At 41.8% G+C, this 21,905-nt stretch overlaps 1 protein-coding gene and 2 non-coding genes across 4 annotated transcripts in view; 2 read left to right on the top strand and 1 right to left on the bottom strand.

Annotated features, from left to right (window-relative positions):
• The first annotated feature begins 5,393 nt into the window (after nucleotides 1-5,393).
• Nucleotides 5,394-21,905, top strand: part of EED (embryonic ectoderm development) — a 31,636-nt gene continuing 15,124 nt past the window's right edge. The window contains exons 1-7 of one of the 2 annotated variants that reach the window (XM_075546419.1): nucleotides 5,394-5,984; nucleotides 14,858-15,010; nucleotides 17,236-17,328; nucleotides 17,609-17,674; nucleotides 18,540-18,665; nucleotides 19,568-19,649; nucleotides 20,127-20,218. In XM_075546419.1, the coding sequence (XP_075402534.1) occupies nucleotides 5,871-5,984; nucleotides 14,858-15,010; nucleotides 17,236-17,328; nucleotides 17,609-17,674; nucleotides 18,540-18,665; nucleotides 19,568-19,649; nucleotides 20,127-20,218 (726 nt within the window). In that variant the 5' untranslated portion in view covers nucleotides 5,394-5,870. The remainder of the gene's footprint in view (nucleotides 5,985-14,857; nucleotides 15,011-17,235; nucleotides 17,329-17,608; nucleotides 17,675-18,539; nucleotides 18,666-19,567; nucleotides 19,650-20,126; nucleotides 20,219-21,905) is intronic. The other variant, XM_075546420.1, reaches the window with a different exon arrangement.
• On the bottom strand, nucleotides 14,613-14,672 carry LOC142447556 (U7 small nuclear RNA). Its single transcript, XR_012784241.1, has one exon. It is a non-coding gene; the product is annotated as a U7 small nuclear RNA (small nuclear RNA).
• On the top strand, nucleotides 18,822-18,952 carry LOC142447617 (small nucleolar RNA SNORA31). Its single transcript, XR_012784286.1, has one exon. It is a non-coding gene; the product is annotated as a small nucleolar RNA SNORA31 (small nucleolar RNA).

The raw sequence follows: 21,905 nt of genomic DNA on the forward strand, positions 1-21,905 counted from the left end.
ATGAAACAGAAATACAACTATTCCAACCCAAAGAAAACTTACTGCTATTGAGTCAATTCTGAGCCACAGGGACCCTCTAGGACATACCCAAGGGAATCAACTTTGGAGTCTGACACAAGGGAAGCATGGAGGAGCACAGACAGAGGTTGAAGGGCGAAGGCCTGGATGGAGTGGAGGATGGGGGTCCACAGAGGGAGAGGGGGACTAAAGGTGCTGGTGAGGGGTTGGCCATGGGGGGATTTGACTGGCACTTGAGACTGTGGAATAATGCAGGGTTGATGATCTGAAATATAAACCGCATTAGGGTTACATTTAAGAAAGAGAGAGAGTAGAAGGAGGAGGAGGAGGAAGCAAGGAAGGGAGGAAGAAGGGCAGAAGGACCCCATAAAGAATGTGAAAGTCATAGGAAACCACACACACACACACACAAACTCAAAAACAGGCTACTGGGATTCCAGTTCTCAGATGCACAACTTTATTCAAAACATGTTTAAACATGTCTCCTTGATCAGTAGATGGTTACAGACCAGTTCTCTCAGTCTTAGTCTCAGTCGGCTGTCTTCAAAAAAAAGGGGTGGTGGTGGGAAGTTCAATTCTAATCAGTGGCTTCTGATAGGATCTACTGGGCCATTTATATTTAAAATAGAGGTCAGTTTAGGATGTTATAACCAAACTCACTATATTCCAGTCCATGACAACCCAAGGCAATTGTATAAGGCAGGGTAGAAGTGCCCTTCTCACTGTGACTGTTTCTGAAGGAGTGGCTCATGGTTTCAAACTACTGACCTTCTGGATCACAGCCCAATGCATAACCACTATGCCAAAAGACTATAGAGTTTGTTTTTTGGAATTCCAAAGGGATGTAATCTTTCTTATGCAGTGGCCTTCGATCCAAAGGAACAGCAATCTCAAACCACTAGCTGCTTCTTAGGAGAAAGACAAGGCTTTCTACGCCTGTAAAGAGTTACCATTAGAAAGGGGGAACCTATTTCATGGATCTAACTATAACCTCCTCCCTGGGGGGCAGACAACAGAAAGGTGGTGTACAGAGATGTCGGACAGTGTAAGATATGAAAAAATAAGAATTTATAAATTATCAAGGGTTCATCAGGGAGGGGGGAGTAGGAAGGAGGGTGTAGAAATGAGGAGCTGATGCTAGGGGGGCTTAAGTGGAGATCAAATGTTTTGAGAATGATGTGGATAACAAATGTACAAAAGCGCTTTACACAACTGATGTATGTGTGGATTGTGATAAGAGTTGTATAAGCCCCCAATAAAATGATTTAAAAAAAAAAAGGAGTTACTGTCTCAGAAACCTCGAGAGGGCAGTTCTACCCTGTCCGTTGGAGTCATTATGAGTTGGCATGGCCTCAATGGCAAGGAGTTTGCGGTTTTTGTTTAATTTTTCTCAAAGGACAAAGGATAATCATGGGGGATGGGAGGTGAGTGGCACTTATAATGAAGAAGTTTTAAAACAAAGAAAACAAAAAAACAGAATGGTGCGTTGGTGAGAAGATAGCCCGGAGAGTTGTGTTGAGGAATTTTTTTCTCCCTTCCCTCATTACACTTGCTCCTTCTTTGCGGGTAGCAATGGCTGTCTGAGAATTTCACAGAGAAGCCTTACACCCTCCTACAGTTCTGATCTTACCCCAGCAGGCTTCTGTCTGCTCCCCAAACTCAGAGAACATTGAAAAGGAACATGTTTTGAGTCCCTTGAAGATGCCAAGATTGCTGTTGAGAGACAGTGCAAATTGTGGAGCACAGAACTCCTCAAGGAAGGGTTAGAGATGGAAACCCCACCTTCACAACTATGTAGACCTGAACGGAGGGTATGCTAAGCTTTACATTTTAAAACGTGCTTTGCATTAGAGCTGAAATTCCGAACACCCTGTGTTGCAAACAGGGATGGATGGCAGTGGTGTCCCAAAATTCATTTGCAGTGTCCCCACATAAAGCTTCCATTGAATGCTTTTTGACATTAAGAAAGGATAGGAGGGAGGAGGGGGATAGCCTCCACCCTTCTCTGACCAGCCCAGAAGGGGGGGCAGTCTCTCTCTCTCCAGGTTTCCTGGGGTGGCTTCGATGGAGGTCACTATACTGGGGACAGTGCAGGGGGTTCCAGAGTCATGAGTTGTGTCCTATCAGTTTGGACCTGACCGCCTTGGGTGGAAGGCTCTGAACCTATCTTGTAAAGCCTTTTATCTATAATATATGAGGGGGTACCCCCCCTGCCCAAACATAATTTTTTTCAAAGCTATGTATTTAAATTCCCCCCCCCCCAAACAAGCCTATCACCTTCAAAGTCTTCTCCATTCCACTGAACACATTTGTCAAATCTGCGATTCCATTCTTAGAAACACTTTTCAAGCTCATCTGTTTGGATGGCTGACAGCACCTCCCTCGTTTTTTCCTTCACCTCTTCTACATGGCCAATCACTGTCCTTTCATGTCCCTCTTCATTCATGGAAACAAAGAAATCTCACAGCGTGAGGTGAGGTGAGTAAGGTGTGGGGGCAAGAGAGGTGTGCTATTTTTTGCCAAAAAAGTGGCGCACTGAGATGACTGCATGAACAGGTGCATAGTCATGGGGGCAAATCCAGTCCCGTCTGCCACAGATCAGGCCTTTTTTTGTCACACACTTTCCCACAATCTTTTGAGAACCTCTAAACAGAAAGCTTGATTAACAGTCTGACCTGGTGGAACAAATTCCAAATGTATCACAAGTTGACGTTTTCGTGTTTGGGAAGTTGACTGATGGACAGAACAAGGTTTGTCATTAATTGCCTTTTTTGAAATGAGAAAACCACTCATACATTTGAGTTTTTCCCACAGTGCTGTCCTTATCAGCTGTGTTCAACATCACAACAGTTTCTGCAGCTTTCCCCACCCCCACACGCAAAGCAGGAAACATTTCAAAGCCGCACGCTGTTCTCTTAAATCAGCCATCATAAAAAACGAGGTTTGAGCAAAACTGCTATTACAAAAAAATTCACTGTGACCAGAGTACCTTTCCAGGCAATGGCACTGGGTGCACCAACTCGGAGCAAGTTGCTCCATGTTTCCTAGCTGGAAAATGCACACTATGGAAGCTCTGCCCAGCAGAGCTTTTTCCCGTTTTTTTTTGGGGGGGGGGGTTACCTCCTCCTATGGGTCCTAATCATGGTCAAGTCCCTGCTTCTGTAGTCTTACCTGTTCCTGTTATATATTGACTTTCTACCAACAATGAATTTTCCAGTTTCCTTACCACCACCCTCCCCCATACCATTTATCTCCAATCTCAGTTGTTTTCCAGAGAGAAATACCTTGGTCCCTGGCTTCGCATGAGAAAGAATTCATGCCAAAGCCCGTTTGTGATCCAAGTGGGGTTTTTTATAAAGGACAGAAGCAGTAAAATGAACACAAGCCAGGGAGAGACCCCACCCAGGTGCGCGAGAACCTCTGCCCAGCCACTCTGAACTGTATAGGAGCCCCAGGGAGAGAAGCTGTGGTCTCAAGTTTCTGGCTTTTCAGGGCCCGTTTGGAGGCGTGGTCCACAGAACTGGCTGACCCCATTGGCTGAATTAAGCCCACCTGGCCAAATGAGGGCCAATCCAGGTGTACCACCCACCTAGGTACATCACCCCTTCCTGTCTCTCAGCCTGAACCTCTGAGCATGCCCCGTGGACACCATAGTCCCTGTTCTAAACTCCCAACAAACCTTCAGTCACTCTTCAAGCCTCTTGTTGGTGAGTTCCCTCATCTGGATGATGTGTCTGTATCTTTGTGTTGTCCTTGTCTCTTTTGTGACAATAAATGTTCACTTTGCATTCAAAGTGGGGTTTCCTTTGTACCCTAAGTTTTGTAAAGGTTCCTGTGATTTTATAGCAATACTTTAAATTAGTCTTATTTATAATGGGGCTTCAAAAGTTGATGGGAAATTCCCTATCATTTAAATGTTACTGTTCCACAACTTTTTGAAGCCCCCTTGTGTAAGATTATTGGCCTAAAGATGAAGTTCTAACTAGAATTAGCAAATCTAGACTTGCCTGGGTCCTAACTTTTGAGGTTTTAGAGTCAGGCACCCTTGAACAGTAATGCTCCCCAGCTCTCCTAGGTGGAGAGCTGTGTTTTCAGGTAAATTGTTTAATCACCCTGGGCCTCAGCTTCCTCATCTGTAAAATGTGGGTGGTAGCTATGATTCCTAAAATCCTCCACAGAAAGAGAATTCAGCGTTGAGAAGCTTAGTGTTTAACATCTGCGATTTATTAAAGGAATACCATCAGAGCAACACTTTAAATAGAATACCTGTGATATTGTATCATATCCTAAATTCGTAATAATGAATATTAACTAAGTAATTTCCATTTACCATGCATGACTCACCAGAACATTTTAAAACTATCCTTTCAAGTTCTAATAAGATACTATTAAAATATTTTTGCATTGTTACAGATAATACTCATTTAATAGTCAAAAATAATGCTACAGATAATTTTCCTCCAATATGTATCTTTTATTCCCACACTGAACATTTTTTTTCTGATTTTATGACGAAGTTGATTCCAGACCCAGAGTAATTTGGATATAAATGTTTTAGTTACTTATTAGACAGTTCTGCAGATGTTATTTCACATTTTTTCAAATGTGAAGGAAGGAAAGGAAATAGGCAAGGAAAATAAGTTTGCCTCTGCTAAACTCATTGCGGACTCCATCCGTCCCATCTCTGGTCTCACCAACTAAGGTGTGCTTAGCAGTACCTGGCATTTTTTGGGTACAACAAAAAAATGCAGTTATTAAGATCTCAACTTAATCTAAAAAATTTCCCTTCGTTTTTCCTGGATCTTCATTTCAAACAGCTCCTTCTGCCCTGCCTTTGCTTTCCCATCCTTTTCTCATCTCCAACTCCAACTGGGAGTGCTTTCTTATCTCCAAAAGCCATCAGCACATCATGAAACGGGCCGATGAGCCATTCTGCAGAAGTAATTCGCAAGCATGTTATGCAAAGAACACAGAAGAACAAATTTTCACGAAGAACTTAGAGGATCCTATCACCTGACAGGGCTTTGAAATCCATCCTTGTCTATGGAAACCTGGTTCAGCAAACAATTTTGAAAAAAGGAGGGGCATCGGGAAGGCGGGTCCGGGTCGACCAAGCGCGAGAATACGCTCTGGCGCATGCGCGTCTCTTAGTGGGTAACTTCCATTTTTAGTTGGGGGAGGCAAATAGAAATTCGTTTATAATTTTGGAATCTCTAGTCTCAACCAGAAATTCAATTGCGAGCGATTTCATGAACACTATGAGAGAACTATCCTCAGGGTCCAAGACTTACAATATACTTGGATACAAAGCTGGAGCAAGAGGTGACTTCTCGTATTTCCCCCGTCGTTTGGAACATTGGTGGTCTCGGCCATTCCACATACTTTGGAGCCCAGCAGCGGGTCGGGGACCGAAGGATTGGGCCAGTTGCAGCTGAACCGGCTCTGGAAAGAGAAAGGGGGTGAGGGCGCATCCCTTTGAGTTCTGCCTCTCCTTTTCGAGTCGGTAGTGGGAAACGGGACGCACGAAATACTGCCCTCGGAAGCCAACCGATTATACCTCTCCGTGCAAATTGCCGGAGGACATTGGGAAAAGGGCAGGAGGGGAGTAGTGAAGGGGAAGAAGCCAGGAAGCCGCGCGGGAGGGCGCGCGAGCGCGCCCCTTTTTCAGCAGTGTGGCGGGGTCGCACGCACGCCCGCCTCGGCGGCTGGGCGCGGTTTGCGACAGTGGGGGGAGCGGCGGAGGTGGCGGCGGCAGTGGCAGCTTTACGGCAAGCTCTGGCCGGGCTTGCTTGACGGCGGTGTGGCGGAGGCCCCGCCCGAGGCGGCAGGAACCTGGAGGGAGGCGGAGGAATATGTCCGAGAGGGAAGTGCCGACTGCACCGGCGGGAACAGACATGCCTGCGGCCAAGAAGCAGAAGCTAAGCAGTGACGAGAACAGCAACCCGGACCTCTCTGGAGACGAGAATGTAAGCGCAGCCCCAAGCCGTCGGGACCGTACTGTGGAGGGAAAGTTTTCCATTCTTTTAAAACTGTGGGGCGTGTTGGTGTCTGTGCGAGGGAGGGACGCGATACATGTCACCCTCTCCTCTGGAAAACGCGGGCGCGGGGGTGAATGTCGAACTTGCCCCCGCCGGCGAGTTGGGCTGGAGCGGAGGCGAGCGAATGTGGCGGAGGAGCGCGGCTGGCCGGGGCGCTCGGTGGGCTGACGGTCCGCTCGGAGACCCTGTTGCACTGATGGTTGAGGGAGCGCGCTTAGGCCGGGGAGAGACTTGGGGAGAGTGCCGGTCTGAGATTCTCGCCGTTTAAAAGGCGAGCTAAGAGGTTTTTAAAGAGAGTTTGAAAAGGAGGACAGTCAGTTAAGGCCTCCTAAAGGATGGGGAGCGGGGGGAGGCAGGGTCCCTCAGAGGACTCATTAAGGCTTTAGGAAAGGAAACGTTTATTGGGGTTCTGTGCGTGGAGAGAGGGTGTCAGACGAAACCTTTCTGGGGCAGAAACTGATGGAGAGGGTCGCTGGCCGCGTAGGAGGAAGGATGAGAGCGCGACGGTGTTTCCTTTGAAAGCTGTAACTTTAGTTAAGCGGGTCGACCTAAAAAAATATTAGGCCACGGAGTGGGAAATGAACACATGTTCGGGTGTAGACTTGGCTTTGGGCTCAGGCGTTTTAAAAAAGAAAAACCCTGAGATACATCTTGGTTATCATCTAACCCAGGTTTCTTAAACTTTTTCCACTCGCGAGCCCCTTTCGCCCGAGGTCTTTGCAACAGGGACGGACGAGCGCTGCCAGAAACACCTCGGATGCCTTAGCCTTTTGATTTCGAATTTTGGGTCTTTGGCCGTTCAGAAACCACTCACTGTTCCCCAAATTCTCGAGACCCCCCCCCACCCCCCCCACCCCCCCACCCCCGCTTTCAGCCCTGGGTCGGAGTTAGCTCCCTTGGTAGGGAGTTTAAGAAGCTTTACTCTGGGCCATAGGTTCCCAAACTTATTTTGGCCTACTGCCCCCATTTCCAAAAATAAGGTTCATTGCCCCCCTGGCAATTTAAAACTTTTGTACTCTAAGGCATCATCTAGCACGAAGCGAAAAGATGAGCAGAAACCCTGGATTATTCGGTGTTTGTGGGAGTGGGAGGGAGGATAATCCATTTTGACACAGACTAAAGCTTCTTAAACTGTGGGTTGTGAACAGTGAATGTGGGGGTCTAGAAAAATTTGGCAACAGTAAAAGGTTTCTGGATGCTCAACGACCAAAAATTAATTCAAAATAAAACAGGTGTTTCTGGCAGCTGGGGTGGGAAGAAATATCTGGGGCAAAAAGGATAGCAAGTAGAAAAGGATTAAGAGGCTCTGAAGCATTTTACCAAGCTGTGTTTAGATGACTTGCCAGTAACAACTAGTTAACATTAAGAAATGTAGCTTCAAGAACGATGTTCACTGGAATAATCCAACTCACACTCCTTTTTTGAAAAATTAATGTATGGGTGAATGATGATTAAGTGAAATATACTTGGAACTTCCAGATAATCATGAGAGAAGTTTCAGGTTTATTTAGGATTCCCTAGGAAGAGTACTGTTTGGATTTGTATGCCAACATTTTCCCTCATTCTGTAATATGCTTCTGAATCCCTGAGGCTTTATAATAGTGGCAAAGTAAATTTAATACGTACTTCAAGAGTAATAGATTTTTCTCTTGAGTCGATGGTTGTTATATAAATCAGGTTCTTGTTTTAAATATATATTCAATAAAAACTAAACAAGTGCTTTGCCATAGAGTCGATTTCTGACTCATAACCAGCCTATAGGATAGAGCAAAACTAACCCCTCTGGGTTTCTAAGACATCTCTTCACAAATGTAAAAAGCTTCATCATTCCCCAAGGAGTCACTAGTCGTTTCAAACTGCTGGCTATGGGACTAGCCCACTGCATAACTCCCACTGCATAACTCCCGACACCTCCAACGCTCCTGTGTAGCCAGCCCACACAGCCAACGTGTCTAGAACCTATTGACACCAAGTCGATTGCTGCTCACAGCGACCCTGTGGGGCAGAGTAGAAGAGCCCCATAGGATTACCAAGGCTGTATATCTTAATGAAAACAGAGCAGCTGGTGGGTTCCACCTGCCAACTTTTAGCTCTGGTGCTTAACCACTGTGCCACCTAGGCAAAAACCAAACTCGCTGCCATTTAGTCAAATGCGAGCTCATACACCATCATGACTCCTTAAAATGTCTAAAAATACTTTCTACAAGGGTGCATTCCAAAATGTGAGCCCCCTTACAGTATTTAATATTTCCTGAATATCTTAAATTTTCTCAGTTTGGGTAGTGTAATAGTTAGGATCTGCATCGCCTAGGCCGGACCAGGATTGCTCAGTAATCAGGTCTCCCAATGATGCAACATAACATAATGTAAACCAAGCCATGGTGGGGCTGCTGTGAACAAGCAAGCAGTTGTGGAAGATAGTGCCATGCAATCCCCTACTCAGGTCACAGCCTGATGATGTCTCCTTGGGCACATGGCCTACATTATATATATAAACAGATATAGCAGACTCCTCTCTTCCTGCTGGCCTAGATCCTGCACCTGGCTTCTCAGGGCTTGGGCTGGTGGCCTCCCATGTTGTCTGCTGACCTCAGATTCATTCGACAACGTGGCCTCTACTAGCAGCTTCCTGGTTCCTTAGCCCTGACAGCTATGTGAGTCTAGAAAGGGCCTCCAGATTAGCATCTGACCCATGGGCTGTATACAGGGCTTGTTCACTGCTGCAGCTGTGTGAGCTGTTCTCGCATATAAATTTCTTTCTTATACCTATATGTATCACTGGTTTTACTTCTCTAGAGAACTGAGGTTAACAGCTAATTTTGAAAATTGAGTTACTAAGTTCTATGGCTGTTTTAGGGGGGGAAAGCTCAAAACTGACTATCAAAAGTCGAGTTTGACTCAGAGAGACCCTGTAGTATAGGACAGGGTAGAAGTGCCCATGTGGGTTTCCAAGAGTATCTCTTTCCGGGAGTAGAAAGCCATGTGTTTACGGAGAAAAGAGACCCCATATTCAGTTGCATTTTATGGAGACCCATAAGTCATGATAGCAGAACAGTTACAAATTGGGCTGTCAGCTGCACAGTCAGCAGTTTGAAACTGCTCCATGGGAGAAAGATGAGGCTTTCTACTCCCGTAAAGTTACAGCCTCAGAAACACACGGGCAGCTCTACTCTGTCCTGTCGGGTTACTCTGATTCGGCATCGACTTCCCAGCAGTGATTTGGGTTTGGGGTTGTAGGTCAGTTTCCTGTCAGTTAGGTCAGCAGTTCCTGGTGAGGTGGGAGGGAAAGTTAAAAGTGTTTTTGCTGTTATTTCTTTTTAGCTTTTCTGTGACTTGGGTGAAGGTTTAGAGAGCAAGTCATCAGTTTTATATTCGGCAATGAAGTCCAGGCAAGGCTTTTATTCATGTTGGGTTCAGGGGTAAGAGAATCCGCTCGAAATGAAAGTAAAATCTGAATTTTAAGTTTTATTTCACAGCGTTTAATGTGGCAAACAAAATGAATCACAAAATGTTTTTAAAAGGTTTGCGATATACTTATATACATCGATGCTTTATTAGGACCTTAAATGAAAACTCTAGCAGCTGGTCTGCTAATTGTGATGAGTATAAACAATTTTTTAGTTCTGTTGAAACTATAATATGAAAATACTAGATTTCCATTCATGAATTTGGTACAGTAATATTAGCCCCTTTGGTTATGAACGCAGGTAACATGCATGTTAATATTACTTTTAGGAGTTTAGGAAAACCTCATCCTGGATAGTGATTTTACACTTCGGGGAGATTAAGATAAGGCCCATAACAGATGGGGGAAGAATATGGTGGGTGGCCCCACGGATAGGTAGCAGAAGGCAGACTTTCTGAGTTAGTGGGTAAGGTAACCTGAGTAGCCAGTACTTTTAAAGTGATTCAGAGACTTGAAAGGACATATTTTACGTTTTCTGCCACTTCAACTGAGTTTTTAAAGCTTGTGTCTGCAGAATAATTTGTTTCTAAAGGAGAACTGATGCTGGTTGCTTTGTGGTAAGATCCAGATATTCAAGCAACCTGTGGCTGCCTCTGCACGCCTCCCCAAACAATATACTTTAAAACAGACCAAACTCATAGCCATCAAGTCAATCCTGACTCATAGTGCCCCCCCCCCCACTGGATTTCAGAGACTAACTGGTTAGGGGTGGCTGTGCTTAAAGGCCCCGGGCATGTTAGAAGGAGGCAAGGGAAGACTGACAAGGAGTCTCTGCCCACAGACAGCAACAGCAGGTGGGTGTCTTCACCCACAGCTGGCAGCTGGAGGCAGAGGGAACATGACCATCATCTACCCATGGGCTCTGTGGTGGTGGGGAAAGTGGGAGGGACGTCCACCTTGCCATGAGCATCCCCAGACCATCCAGGGACACTGACAAATGGTGAGTAACTGGAAGAGGGGGAAGAGGGAGCTGGGAGGCACACACCACACAAATACCGGGAATAACCCCCAAATCTAGCTTAATATTGATTTGACATAATAGCTTACTTAGTCTTTGAAACCTAACCATGTCACTAAGTGAAGAGTGATGTAATAGGGCATTGTGGCTTTTATTTTTTATTACTTAATTTACTCATTTCCAAAAGTCAACCAAAGTGGACTCAACTGAACATGCAATTCACTTACAATGCTTTCATTGTATCGTTCAAATGGTTCTGCATGTCTCATGTGTACAGGTTATCTCCGCCCTGTCCTCGTATAGAATGAAGCTTTGAGAAGTAGCCAGACACTCTCGTCTTCATTTACCCAAGAAGACACCAGTGATCTGCTCCTTGATCTTGCCAAAGGCTGTTAAGCGACCCCTGACTCATGATGATCACATGCATCAGCCACAGAGGCAGCCCGGGGCAAAGACTGTTAGCAGTGCCACCTGAGAATGTATTTAGAGTGGTCAGAAATGCAGGTGTTTCATAATTGAGTCACTCCACAATTACTCTGACAGGGAAGGAACTTGGTGTCAGAATAAGATAAAGAATAATGGATGTTGTGGAGTTGGATTCTTCTCCCTAATACAGCTCATAGGTCATATGTGGCCCCTATGCCATTTCTTAAATTAACATGGTTGACTTAAAGATCAGTTCATTAGTAGATCATTGACATTGTGCAAAAATGAGGGATGACCACATCATATCACAAAATGGGAAATGACACCATCATTGCATAAGTGAAAATCGTGGCCCAGCCAAGTTGAAACATAACCTTACAACTACATCAGAGTCAGAGTTACACCTCTCATCTCAGCATTCAGTACTGCCAGAGTAATGTACTAAATAGATCTGTTAGAATATACACTGGTACAGAGAGAAACTGGACACACAGGAAATCCAGGACAGACAGCCCCTCAGGACCAGTGGGAGGGTGAGGTAGAAAGGGGGGAACCATTTACAAGGATCTAAATATAACCCCTTCCCTGTGGAACAGACAACAGAAAAGTGGATGAAGGGAGCCATCAGATAGTGTAAGAAATGACAAAATAATTTATAAATTATCAAGTGTTCGTTGAGCTGATACCAAGGGCTGAAGTAGAAAGCAAATGTTTTGAGGATGATGGCAACAAATGTACAAATGTGCTTGACACAATGGATGTATGTATGTGGATTGTGATAAGAGTTGAATGAGCCTCCAATAAAATGATTAAAAATAGATCTGTTACTATTGTCATAAATGCAAAATATCAACTAACAAGATTGCCAATAAATAGTATGTTTATTGGCAATGTGTTGTGGAACCTCTTACCTGGTGGCTGAATGTAACGAAGCTGGTGTTATTGTTTAAGAATTCTGTTTTTATCAATTTCCTAGTGTTACAGGCCATTTTCAGGAACAGGTCAGTGAACTGGTGTTAGAGCTTTTATTTACCTGTAACTCACCTAATGTAACCTCGCAAATGTAGTAACTGCCTCAAAGACTTTGTTACAACTACTCAAGTTTCAGTGGAATCAAGGAATGTAGAGGAGGAGTCCTGATGGTGCAGTGGGTTACACATCAGGCTAACCATAAGGACAATAGTTTGAAACCACCAGCCCTGTTGCAGGGGAAAGATGAGGCTTTCCACTCACATGAAGCGCAGTTACACGGGCAGTTCTGCTGTGTCTTACAGGGTTACTATGAGGTGGAATTCATTTGATGGCAGCAAGTTTGGTTTGTTGTTTGTTGTTGTGTTGTTTTTTTTTTTAAGGAATATAAGGTGCCCCAGTGGTGCAGTGGTTAAAGCACTCTGGTGTTAACCAAAAGATCATCCGTTTGAACTTGCTAGCTGATCTCTGGGAGAAAGAGAGGAATTTGCCCCTGGAAAGATGTACAAACTTGGAAACTGTCTGAGGCAGTTCTACTCTGCTCCGTAGCGCCTTTTGGAGTGGAAGTTAGAATTGACTCAGGCGGTGGGTGTTAGGTTTTTGAAAGAATCTAGAGATGAATTGCAGTTGTATACAAAAATCTTTCCCACCAAGTGGAAAGGAAGATTTGACTCTCTGCCGACCAAGACAGAATTATAAAAGAGGAGAGGGAAAGTTGTGAAGTAAGCACAAAGATAACGAAGAGGACTGGAATCGAGAAACCTGAAGGTGTGTTGTAGGTGATTAACTATGTAATAGAAATGAAATGTTAGAGAAATAGGGAACTATATAAATGTATATATGATATAAACGATTTCCCCTCTATGATTCCAGCATAGAAGTTGAATTTTTAAAACTATTTTATTTGCATAAAGGCTAATTATGTTGCATGAAATAACAATTCAACAATTTCCAAAACATCTACTGTGTGCCACCTAACCAGTTTTTTTCTTTCCCCTTCATCAATATGCTTAACTTTTTAAAAACAATTCATTTGGGGCGGTTTGTAGTTTAGAAACTCCCCCTTCCCAAGTTTTACAAGGAAGTCTCATTATTTGTTGTATTTTTGGTGAAAGTTTGCACAGCAAATATGGTTTCTGTTTAACCAGTTCTGTATGTATTGTTCAAAGGAGTTCTGCTGGCATAGTGCTATGCTGAACTGCTAACTGCACGGTCAGCAGTTTGTAACCACCAGCCACTTTGTCGGAGACAGACAAGGCTTTCTTCTCCTGTAAAAAGTTACAGGCTTGGAAACCTACAGGGTTGCTATGAGGTGGCAATGAGTTTCTTTATGTGTATGGTTCAGTGGCATTGGCTACATTTTTCCACAATGTGTCATTATTCTCATTTCCATTTTCATTTTGTTTCCATTAATCTTCTGCACCTCTTCTTATCTTTCCTCTAGGGTAAATAGTGATAATTTGGTCTCAGATGATCTCTTTAAAGGCACACATTACTCACAGGTGATAATTGTATTATGTAAGCCAATCTATTATTTGACTGAGAGGTGACCTCAGCTCCAAGTTTAGAGTTTATCAGGACAGTAATCTTGATGCATTCTCTACACTAGCAGTCCATTAAGTCTGGCTTTTTTTTTTTTTAAGGACTTTGAGGCGCTCCATTTTTATCCTCTTCTATCCAGGATTTCCTCTTGTGTGTCTGATCAGACTATTATTAGTGGTGGCGGGCACCAGTTAGTTCCTGCTGGTCTCAGAACAATGGAGCTTGGTTCCTAGTCCTGTAGACTAGTTTCGTCCTTGAGTCTTTAGGTTCTTTCTTACTCTTATGCTTCAGATGAGCACAGACCAATAGTTGTGTCTTAGATGACCACTCATGTTTTTAAGGCCTCAGAAGCTATTCACCAAACCAGGATGTAGAGCAATATCTTTGAGAACAGTGTTATAGAAATTAAAAGTAAACTGTGGTTAGTTTTTAACTCCTTGTAATATAAGTATAAAGCCACCTAAGGAAGCAGTAATTTGGAAGTAGACCTTAAGGCAATATGCCCCCAGACTGTTCACAATAAATGTTAATGGTAATTTCCTACAGGTTGAATTTAAGGACTACTGTATTATGGAGCCCTGGTGGTGCATTGGTTAAGCATTGGGTTGCTACACAGGTTTGATCAGTTACTCCACAAGAGAAAGATGAGTCGATCTATTTCTGTAAATCTTTATAGTCACTGAAACCCTGTGGAGCAGGTGCTCTCTGTCCCTAGCGTCATTGAGTCAGGTTTGATGGCAGTGGCTGGAAGGACTCTGAAGTGCAAGGAGTCCTGTGGCTTAATTCCTAACCAACAGAAGGCCTGTGGTTTGAACCTACGAGCCTCTCTGGGGGAGAAAAGACCAGGCAATCTGCTTCTATAAAGATTACAGCCTTGGACACACAACGGGGCAGTATTGCTACTCGTTAACCTATAAGATCTTTTTGAATCAGAAACAACTACAAGACAGCTTCCCAGTCCTGTCTTCCAAAGTGAGTGGGTAGGTGTGTGGTGTGTGTGTCTGTGGGCTCGCAAGTGTTCTGTTTCAGCCACCCAGAAACTCTTGTGCTCTGAAAGGTTGTACAGATTAAATAAGCCATTGTATTAAATGACTGACACAGACCTGTGTATTGTTTCAAGGTAGTATTGCTGTTTGCCATCATTCTGATGAGTGCTTTTGCTGAAATGTCAGGTATTCAGAGATTTTTTTGGGGGGGGGGGTTCCAGGAAAACCAGAAAACCTGCTAGACAAATTCTGAAAGAGCTATAACACTTATTCAGAGATTTTAACATATAGCTGAAAGATTACTTTTTAATCCTTCTTTGGAGGCAGTAATAAATGTTACCATTTCTTGCACAGTTTACTTATTACTTTTTTCCCTCTATCGTTCAGCAACTACGTAGAGTAATGTCATTTGCTGCCCAGCAATTTCATGTAATTTTACCTGCTTTATTTACAGGATGATGCTGTCAGTATAGAAAGTGGTACAAACACTGAACGCCCTGATACGCCTACAAACACAGCAAATGCACCTGGAAGGAAAAGTTGGGGAAAGGGAAAATGGAAGTCAAAAAAATGCAAATATTCTTTCAAATGTGTGAATAGTCTCAAGGTATGTACAAAAGCATTCCGTGAGCCCTTGATGTCCACTTCAGAAACTTTGACTTTTCAGTATTGGGAAAACAATGAATTGAGGTGACTTAAATCACTGATTCCTCAATGGTATTTGTATTTTCTTTGTCAGTAGGAATACTGCTCTGTACTTAAGAGGTTTTATGTACATAAACATGCATTTTCCTTTTTTCCCCCTTGAGGCCCTAAACTGGCTTAGTCATGGATGACACACAAAATCCAATCGAGTCAGAATTTGTGGAATGTGGGCACGCTGGCATGCTGACCAGAGTGGGACAATGATGGGTTGCAGCCAGGAAACAGGAGGCTCCATGCAGATGCATTGGACTCTTGGAGAAGCTGGACCTGAGAGTCTGAGTTATTAGCAGGACTGAAAGAATAGGGAGATGTCAATTGTAGCAGGGCATCAACTCCTATTTGTCCCCATACTTATTGTTATTCTGTCATACCCACATTTTACAAATTTGAGTCCATTCCAGTTTCCCGGCATCAGTTTAGTTACTGTGACTCAACTGGAAAAAACATTTTCAAAACCATGATGGTTTATTTTCCTATCCTGAAAAAACATGCACTTACATTTTCATACACATATTTAAGCTAAAAGCTTTTCTAAATGTATATAATTTTAGGTAAATCAAGGAAATACGTTACGATGTTATGGCTTTATGACATCATTTTTCCTGTCTGTAGTAAAATTAAGTGCTCAGTTTATCAAATGAAGCCAAAAGAGGAGAGAGAGGAGACATTACACTGGTGGCTCAGTAGTAGACTTCTCACCTAGGCAAGAGATCTAGGTTCACATATAGCCAACATGCTGCACCTGTATGCACCTAAACACTGCACCTGCCTGCCCAGTGAAGGCTTGTGATTTACTATGCTGAACTAAAACAGGCTAGAAAGAAAGGCCTGGTGGTCCTACTTCCAAAACATCAACCTACAAAGGCTTGTAATTTACTACGATGCTGAACTGAAACAGTCTAAAAAGGAAAGCCTAGTGATTCCCCGCCCCCCCCCCACACACACACAAAATCAATGTTCAATACCTCTGTGGATCTCCAGGGTCTGATCGACAATTGCTTATGCTGCTGGGCCAGGGCCATGCTGCATTTATTTCCATTGTACCTGGTGTTGCTGAGAGTCCGGGGCTACTGAAAGCAACCAAGCACAAAAGAATTTATCTCAGCATACTAAAAAGAGAGGAGGGGCATTCATTATTGTTTTCCTAGATTACTGGTTTTAGGTACTAGTTTTAGAAAGTACTCTTAACTGCCATCACCATAATTCAAAAGCCTAAAGTTGTAGCTTCATAAATTATTGTTAAAATTAAAGTTGTTCAGTTTAAAAGAGGATAATGGCCTAAAGTGGACATTAAAGTTCCTATTAAATGCCAGCAGATAGCTAGTAAAGTCCTAAGGCTGGAAAATGATGGTGAGTCAGAACCACTCCACTGTCCCCCAACAGCAGTACTATAACTTCCTGTTCCCTCCCTTCCCAGGCATTGTCTTTAAGCCACTTGGTTTTTGCAGAATACCTTTAGTAATATCTGTTTTCACTAGCTGAGGGAAATCCAAAGAGGATTTTTGCTTTTACCCCCAAAATTGAAAAGGCAAAGAATGTGAAACTAGTGCTCAGCATTTGTTTTTGCTGTATGCTCTTAAAGAGGCGGCGCATAGTGCCTTTAGGAGCAAGAGTGGTGTCACCCAGCCCCTGCTCCAACGACTATGCTCAGCATCAAACCACTATAGCTCTGAAGTGTGTCTATGAATATACTATATGTTAGTACAATTTTAGATTTTATGTGGATTTAAATTTTTCTCATGTAAGCCTATTGATAATTGCAGCTTAACTTTATTACATTTCTGCTCATAAGGTTTCATAAGAATATTCTACTTTATGAATAGTTAGAGCAACTTGTAGGGTTTTTTTTTATAATTGTGGAGTTATTGGGGGTAATTTTCTAGTAGACCCAAATAGAAAGTTATTTGAAATACTCTAATGGGATTAATGGGAAGCAACTGGAAATTTGAGTGGAATCTGCCATGTGTTACAGGAAGATATTAAAGCCAATGGGGTGAATTGAATGCAAGGGGAACTGCACTGGCTCTTTAAGGGCATTTGTTAATTTTCTATTTCTGAAAAATAAGGTTGGCTGTATATTGCCTTACTGCCACTTTTTAATTTGTAAATGTTACGATTGTTTTATAGGAAGACCATAACCAACCATTATTTGGAGTTCAGTTTAACTGGCACAGTAAAGAAGGAGATCCATTAGTGTTTGCAACTGTAGGAAGCAACAGGGTGAGTGCTCAGGGGTCTATCTGGCGTATGGGTCAATTACTAGACTTGCGTGTTTCTATAATGCTCAAGTGGAATGATTAGAAAAATTTTCCTTTTAAGTGAAGAAGTCTTCTAGAAATTGTCAAATTCAAACTAATATTCTGCTCTGACTAAACATTTGTCTGTTTCATGTACTACTCTCAATTACTTAGACTTGTCTTTCTAAATTTTTCTATTTGTCTTCCTGGATTTTTTCAGTAGCTTTCTTTATCTGAGTGAATTTATTGTTTTTTCCCATTAGGTTACCCTATATGAATGTCACTCCCAAGGAGAAATCCGGCTGTTGCAATCTTATGTGGATGCTGATGTATCTTTTTTGAGATTTTTAAATATCTTTGAAGAGATTGATTTTCAATAAATCCACTGAAACTTCTCAACTGATAAGTTCTGTTGACAGTGACTCGCAAAAACTTCTTGTGTTTTTGTCTTTGCTTAGAATTACTATTATAATGAAGATGTGATACTTAGCTTGGGTTGGTCAGAATTCATGACTGATAAATTGCACTACATCTTTGATGAACAGAGTCTGTCTGAGAGTTGGGAGGAGGTAGAATAAACACACAGTCTAGGACATAAATATTGCAAAACATAGGTGGTTTAGAAGGAAAAAGTTGTTGTTTTTTAATATAAGTCAAGGATTAAACAAAACTCAACAAATAATCTTTTCTAAGCTTCTAACTTCTAACTGGTCAGCAACTGAATGTAACCACTGTATCACCAGGGTTCCGTTAAGGATTGACAGAGTATCAAAAACTTCATGGTAAGATGTTTCCTCCATAAGCAGTTGCAAAACCCAGCAAACAAAACAATTCAGTCTTCTCTAGATGCAGTGGAAACGAATCCTGAACAGTTATTTAGCGATGCATGATCAGAAATACTGGAGGAGAATAGGGTTTAGCAAACAGTACAGCACGTATTTGTAAGTTGGTATCTGCAGCAGCTTTTGTACATGTCAGACAAAGTAGAGTAGTACAGACAGCTAACTGATCATCAAAACTGAGTGGAGGGGCTGTTTGCTAGGCACAGTTTTAGACATTCAGTTAGCATTGTAGAAGTCTATATGAGATATAGTGAGTTTTATCAAAAACGTAACCATTTGGGGTAGGTTTTTGGTACTGTATTGTAATTTACATTTATTTTTCAAAAACAATTTCTTAACTGGCATTTCTTAGGCTGATGAAAACTTTTATACTTGTGCATGGACATACGATAGCAATACAAGCCATCCTCTACTGGCTGTGGCTGGCTCTAGAGGCATAATTAGGATAATCAATCCTATAACAATGCAGTGCATAAAGGTGAGGGGTTTTTTGTTGTTAAACTCTAGATCAATGTATTTTTGAGTGCACCTATGAAAACTTAGGGTGAATTTAAAAGCAATGAAATTAATATGTGTAAAACTCCTGCTTTAGTTTGTATGTTGCTTATTGCTTTCCGTAGAAATGGTTATTTTTGAGCATCCTCTGATAGACCTGGGACAATTGACTATTGTTCTTCTGGTTTGCACTAGGATGCGAAAGAATACAAAGTCCCTGCGCTTTCTGTCTGTCTGTGGCAGGTCCAGATTGAATGAGGGAGTACATAGCCAGTCTGGAAAAAAATAAAAGGTTATTTTTGAGACATTTGTCACATTGGATAAATTAAAGGACAAAACATGGGGAAGTCTTATATGCCTGATTTTCTTTTTTAACCACTTTTCCCCTTTAACCTTGCCTTTCCCCAAATGGGTATAGACTGAGACAGTTATAAACTGGAAGGTATTGCTTGGTAATAAACCATAGATTCCTAAACTTATTTGGTCTACCACCCACTTTGCAGGTAAAAAATTACTTAGCATTGCTCCTCACCCCACCCCACCTCCCATCATTTCTGCACCCCAGGGATTCACTTTAGGAAATGCTGTTAAAAAGTTTTGCAAGTCACCTTAAATTGTCATTATTAGCTGGAAGCACAGTAGAAATTACCTTTGGGTTCTTAAACTAACAATGCTTGAACTTCATTTAATTCACCAAAATTATCTGCAGTTGGGACCTGAGCATCTCCCCCCTCCCCCTTTCACCCGTTTAGTTGAGTGATTTTGAAGTGTAGCCAAGGTTGAGAACCTCTACTTCAAGTGAAACTATTTTACCATCAAGATTTATGAAAGGAGTAGAGACTTTATTTTTAAGATTCATCTTGAAATGTTTTCAATTTATTGTAGCACTATGTTGGTCATGGAAACGCTATCAATGAACTGAAATTCCACCCAAGAGATCCAAATCTCCTTCTGTCCGTAAGTAAAGGTAAGATAATAAAAACAACCATTTTCAGTGTCAAGTTGTCCAGTACAATTCTAAAATATTTCTCAGTCTTCTTATGACAACACATTACAGTTGTTTTCTATGCTTGAATTGGCACATTAACTGTATTCTGGATCTGTACAGACCTTCTGATCATTCTTTTTTTTTTTTTAACTTTGGCCAATCATTCTTAATCACATCTAAGTTCTTGAAAATTAAATTGTTCTTGTGCATGGACATATGATAGCAATGCAAGCCATCCTCTGCTGGCTGTGACTGGCCCTACAGGCATAATTAGGATAATCAATCCTATAACAATGCTCTTAATATCCTTTCTGTTCATAGTTCAATTATTGTAGTCAGGTCTCTGTTTTTAAATATAAGTCCAACTTAGTTTATAGTATTTTTTTTTCTTTAAGGCTATTGAAAGTACATAATGAATGACAATAGCTCATCTTTTTTGTTATATTTTTATACTAGATCATGCTTTACGATTATGGAATATCCAAACAGACACTCTCGTGGCAATATTTGGAGGAGTAGAAGGACACAGAGATGAAGTTCTGAGTGCTGTAAGTCCAATGCTTTAGGGAACGGACCATCAGGTTTACATAGCTGAACAGTTCCATAGAACTCTCTGTAGAAAAAGCATATTGCTTGTTTTATATAGCTTAGCAAGTAGACCTGTCACTTTTATCTGATAGATAGGATGAAGGAATAAAGCAAGTAAAAGTTATATGTTCTTATGACCTTTCATTACTTGTACTTTATCGATACCAGTTTCTAGATTCTCATTCATCAAAAATCACCATGTTAACTTTGTTTTGCTATTTGCCTAATGAAAGAAAAAGGTTTTAGTAATCCTGGAAGCAACTTTTTCATCTTTTGTTTCAAGATGAAATAAAAGTTATATGATGTTAGTGTTTTATTTTGCTCGCACAGATTTTACGTAGTTGCTCCCCATTTTTTCGGGGTAGAATACTGCTGTACAAGAAGTCCCAGTGGTGTACTGAGTTTGTTTTTCATTGCTATGCAAACTTAATCATTTTGATTACTGTTTCAGGATAAACATGTTATCGTTATGTTGGTCTGTTATAATAAAGTACAAATGTTTCTAGAAAGAGTTCAGTTCTTAGGCAGCTTTACATTGAGAGTTTGATTTCTGCCATAATTTTGCCGCTCCTCTCTTCCTTACTAAACTCTGAAAACAGGCGCCATTCTGTGAAGCATGTAGTGTTTTATTGTTCTTTAGATTTTTGTTTGCAAAATGCCCTGGAACATTCAAAAACAAATTTACTTGGAGGAAAATTGGGTTACAGTGAAGTGAAATAAATGCTCTACTAAGTCCCTGTAACTAGCAAGCCAGTTTAATTGTTTTGTTTTCTGCCCTGGTAGCAACTGTTTAAAATTTTGTATTAAGCTTATTATAGTTTTCCTTCAACCCTTTCATGACCCATGAACAAGTTGTATGTATCTGCCTGTCTAGGCATCTAAAAGGTGGTCAAGTCCAAAGGGACGTATGTGTCCTATCAAGAACCATATTCTCTAACAGTTTCAGAATTGTCCCTTGGTTCAACATGCCTTCCATTAATGAAAATCCCTGGTGTCAACAAAAAGTCAATACAGACAGTAATTTTGTCTTGAAAAGTTAAAAGCTTTTTTTTTTTTTTTTTTGAGAACACAGAAGCAGCATGTACATTTTAATTGGAGGTACTAACTGTCCTCATACTAAGGGCTTATACCCCTTTGTGGGAACACGGGACACTATCAACAGCATCATCTGAAAGTTGCAGTTGCATTGCACACCTGCCTTTTAGTGCCCAAGAAAAAGTCTACCACTGATTATCAAGAACTCTAAAAGAAGACTTACTGGTTCTTGGCTGTCTTGTCTTGTTCTCTCGCAGGCCAAAGTAACGTAAAGGAGTAGTGGCAGCAATCAGACTTGTGAATTCAGTCAACAACTGGCCTGAACTATTAGAATCTTCTAAAATAGTGTCCATCACTAATTCTAAAGGTTAGATCATGGGTTCGCAAACCTATTTGGCCTACCGATCCCATTTCATTAAACAATTTTTTAACTAAGCCTCCCCTGGCAATTAAACACGTTTAGAGCTAGAGCACAAGATAAAGTGTAGGTATCTTCTTTTACCGCTTCCCTGGGTCATGTTAGTGACGCCCCAGACCCCCTCCTTTTTCCCCTGCCCCCCTGGCAGGGTGGAAGTTTTGCCCATTTTGCGAAATACCGAGTTAGAGTAACAG

Source organism: Tenrec ecaudatus, chromosome 4 (assembly GCF_050624435.1).
Source record: "Tenrec ecaudatus isolate mTenEca1 chromosome 4, mTenEca1.hap1, whole genome shotgun sequence".
Lineage (NCBI taxonomy): Eukaryota > Metazoa > Chordata > Mammalia > Afrosoricida > Tenrecidae > Tenrec > Tenrec ecaudatus.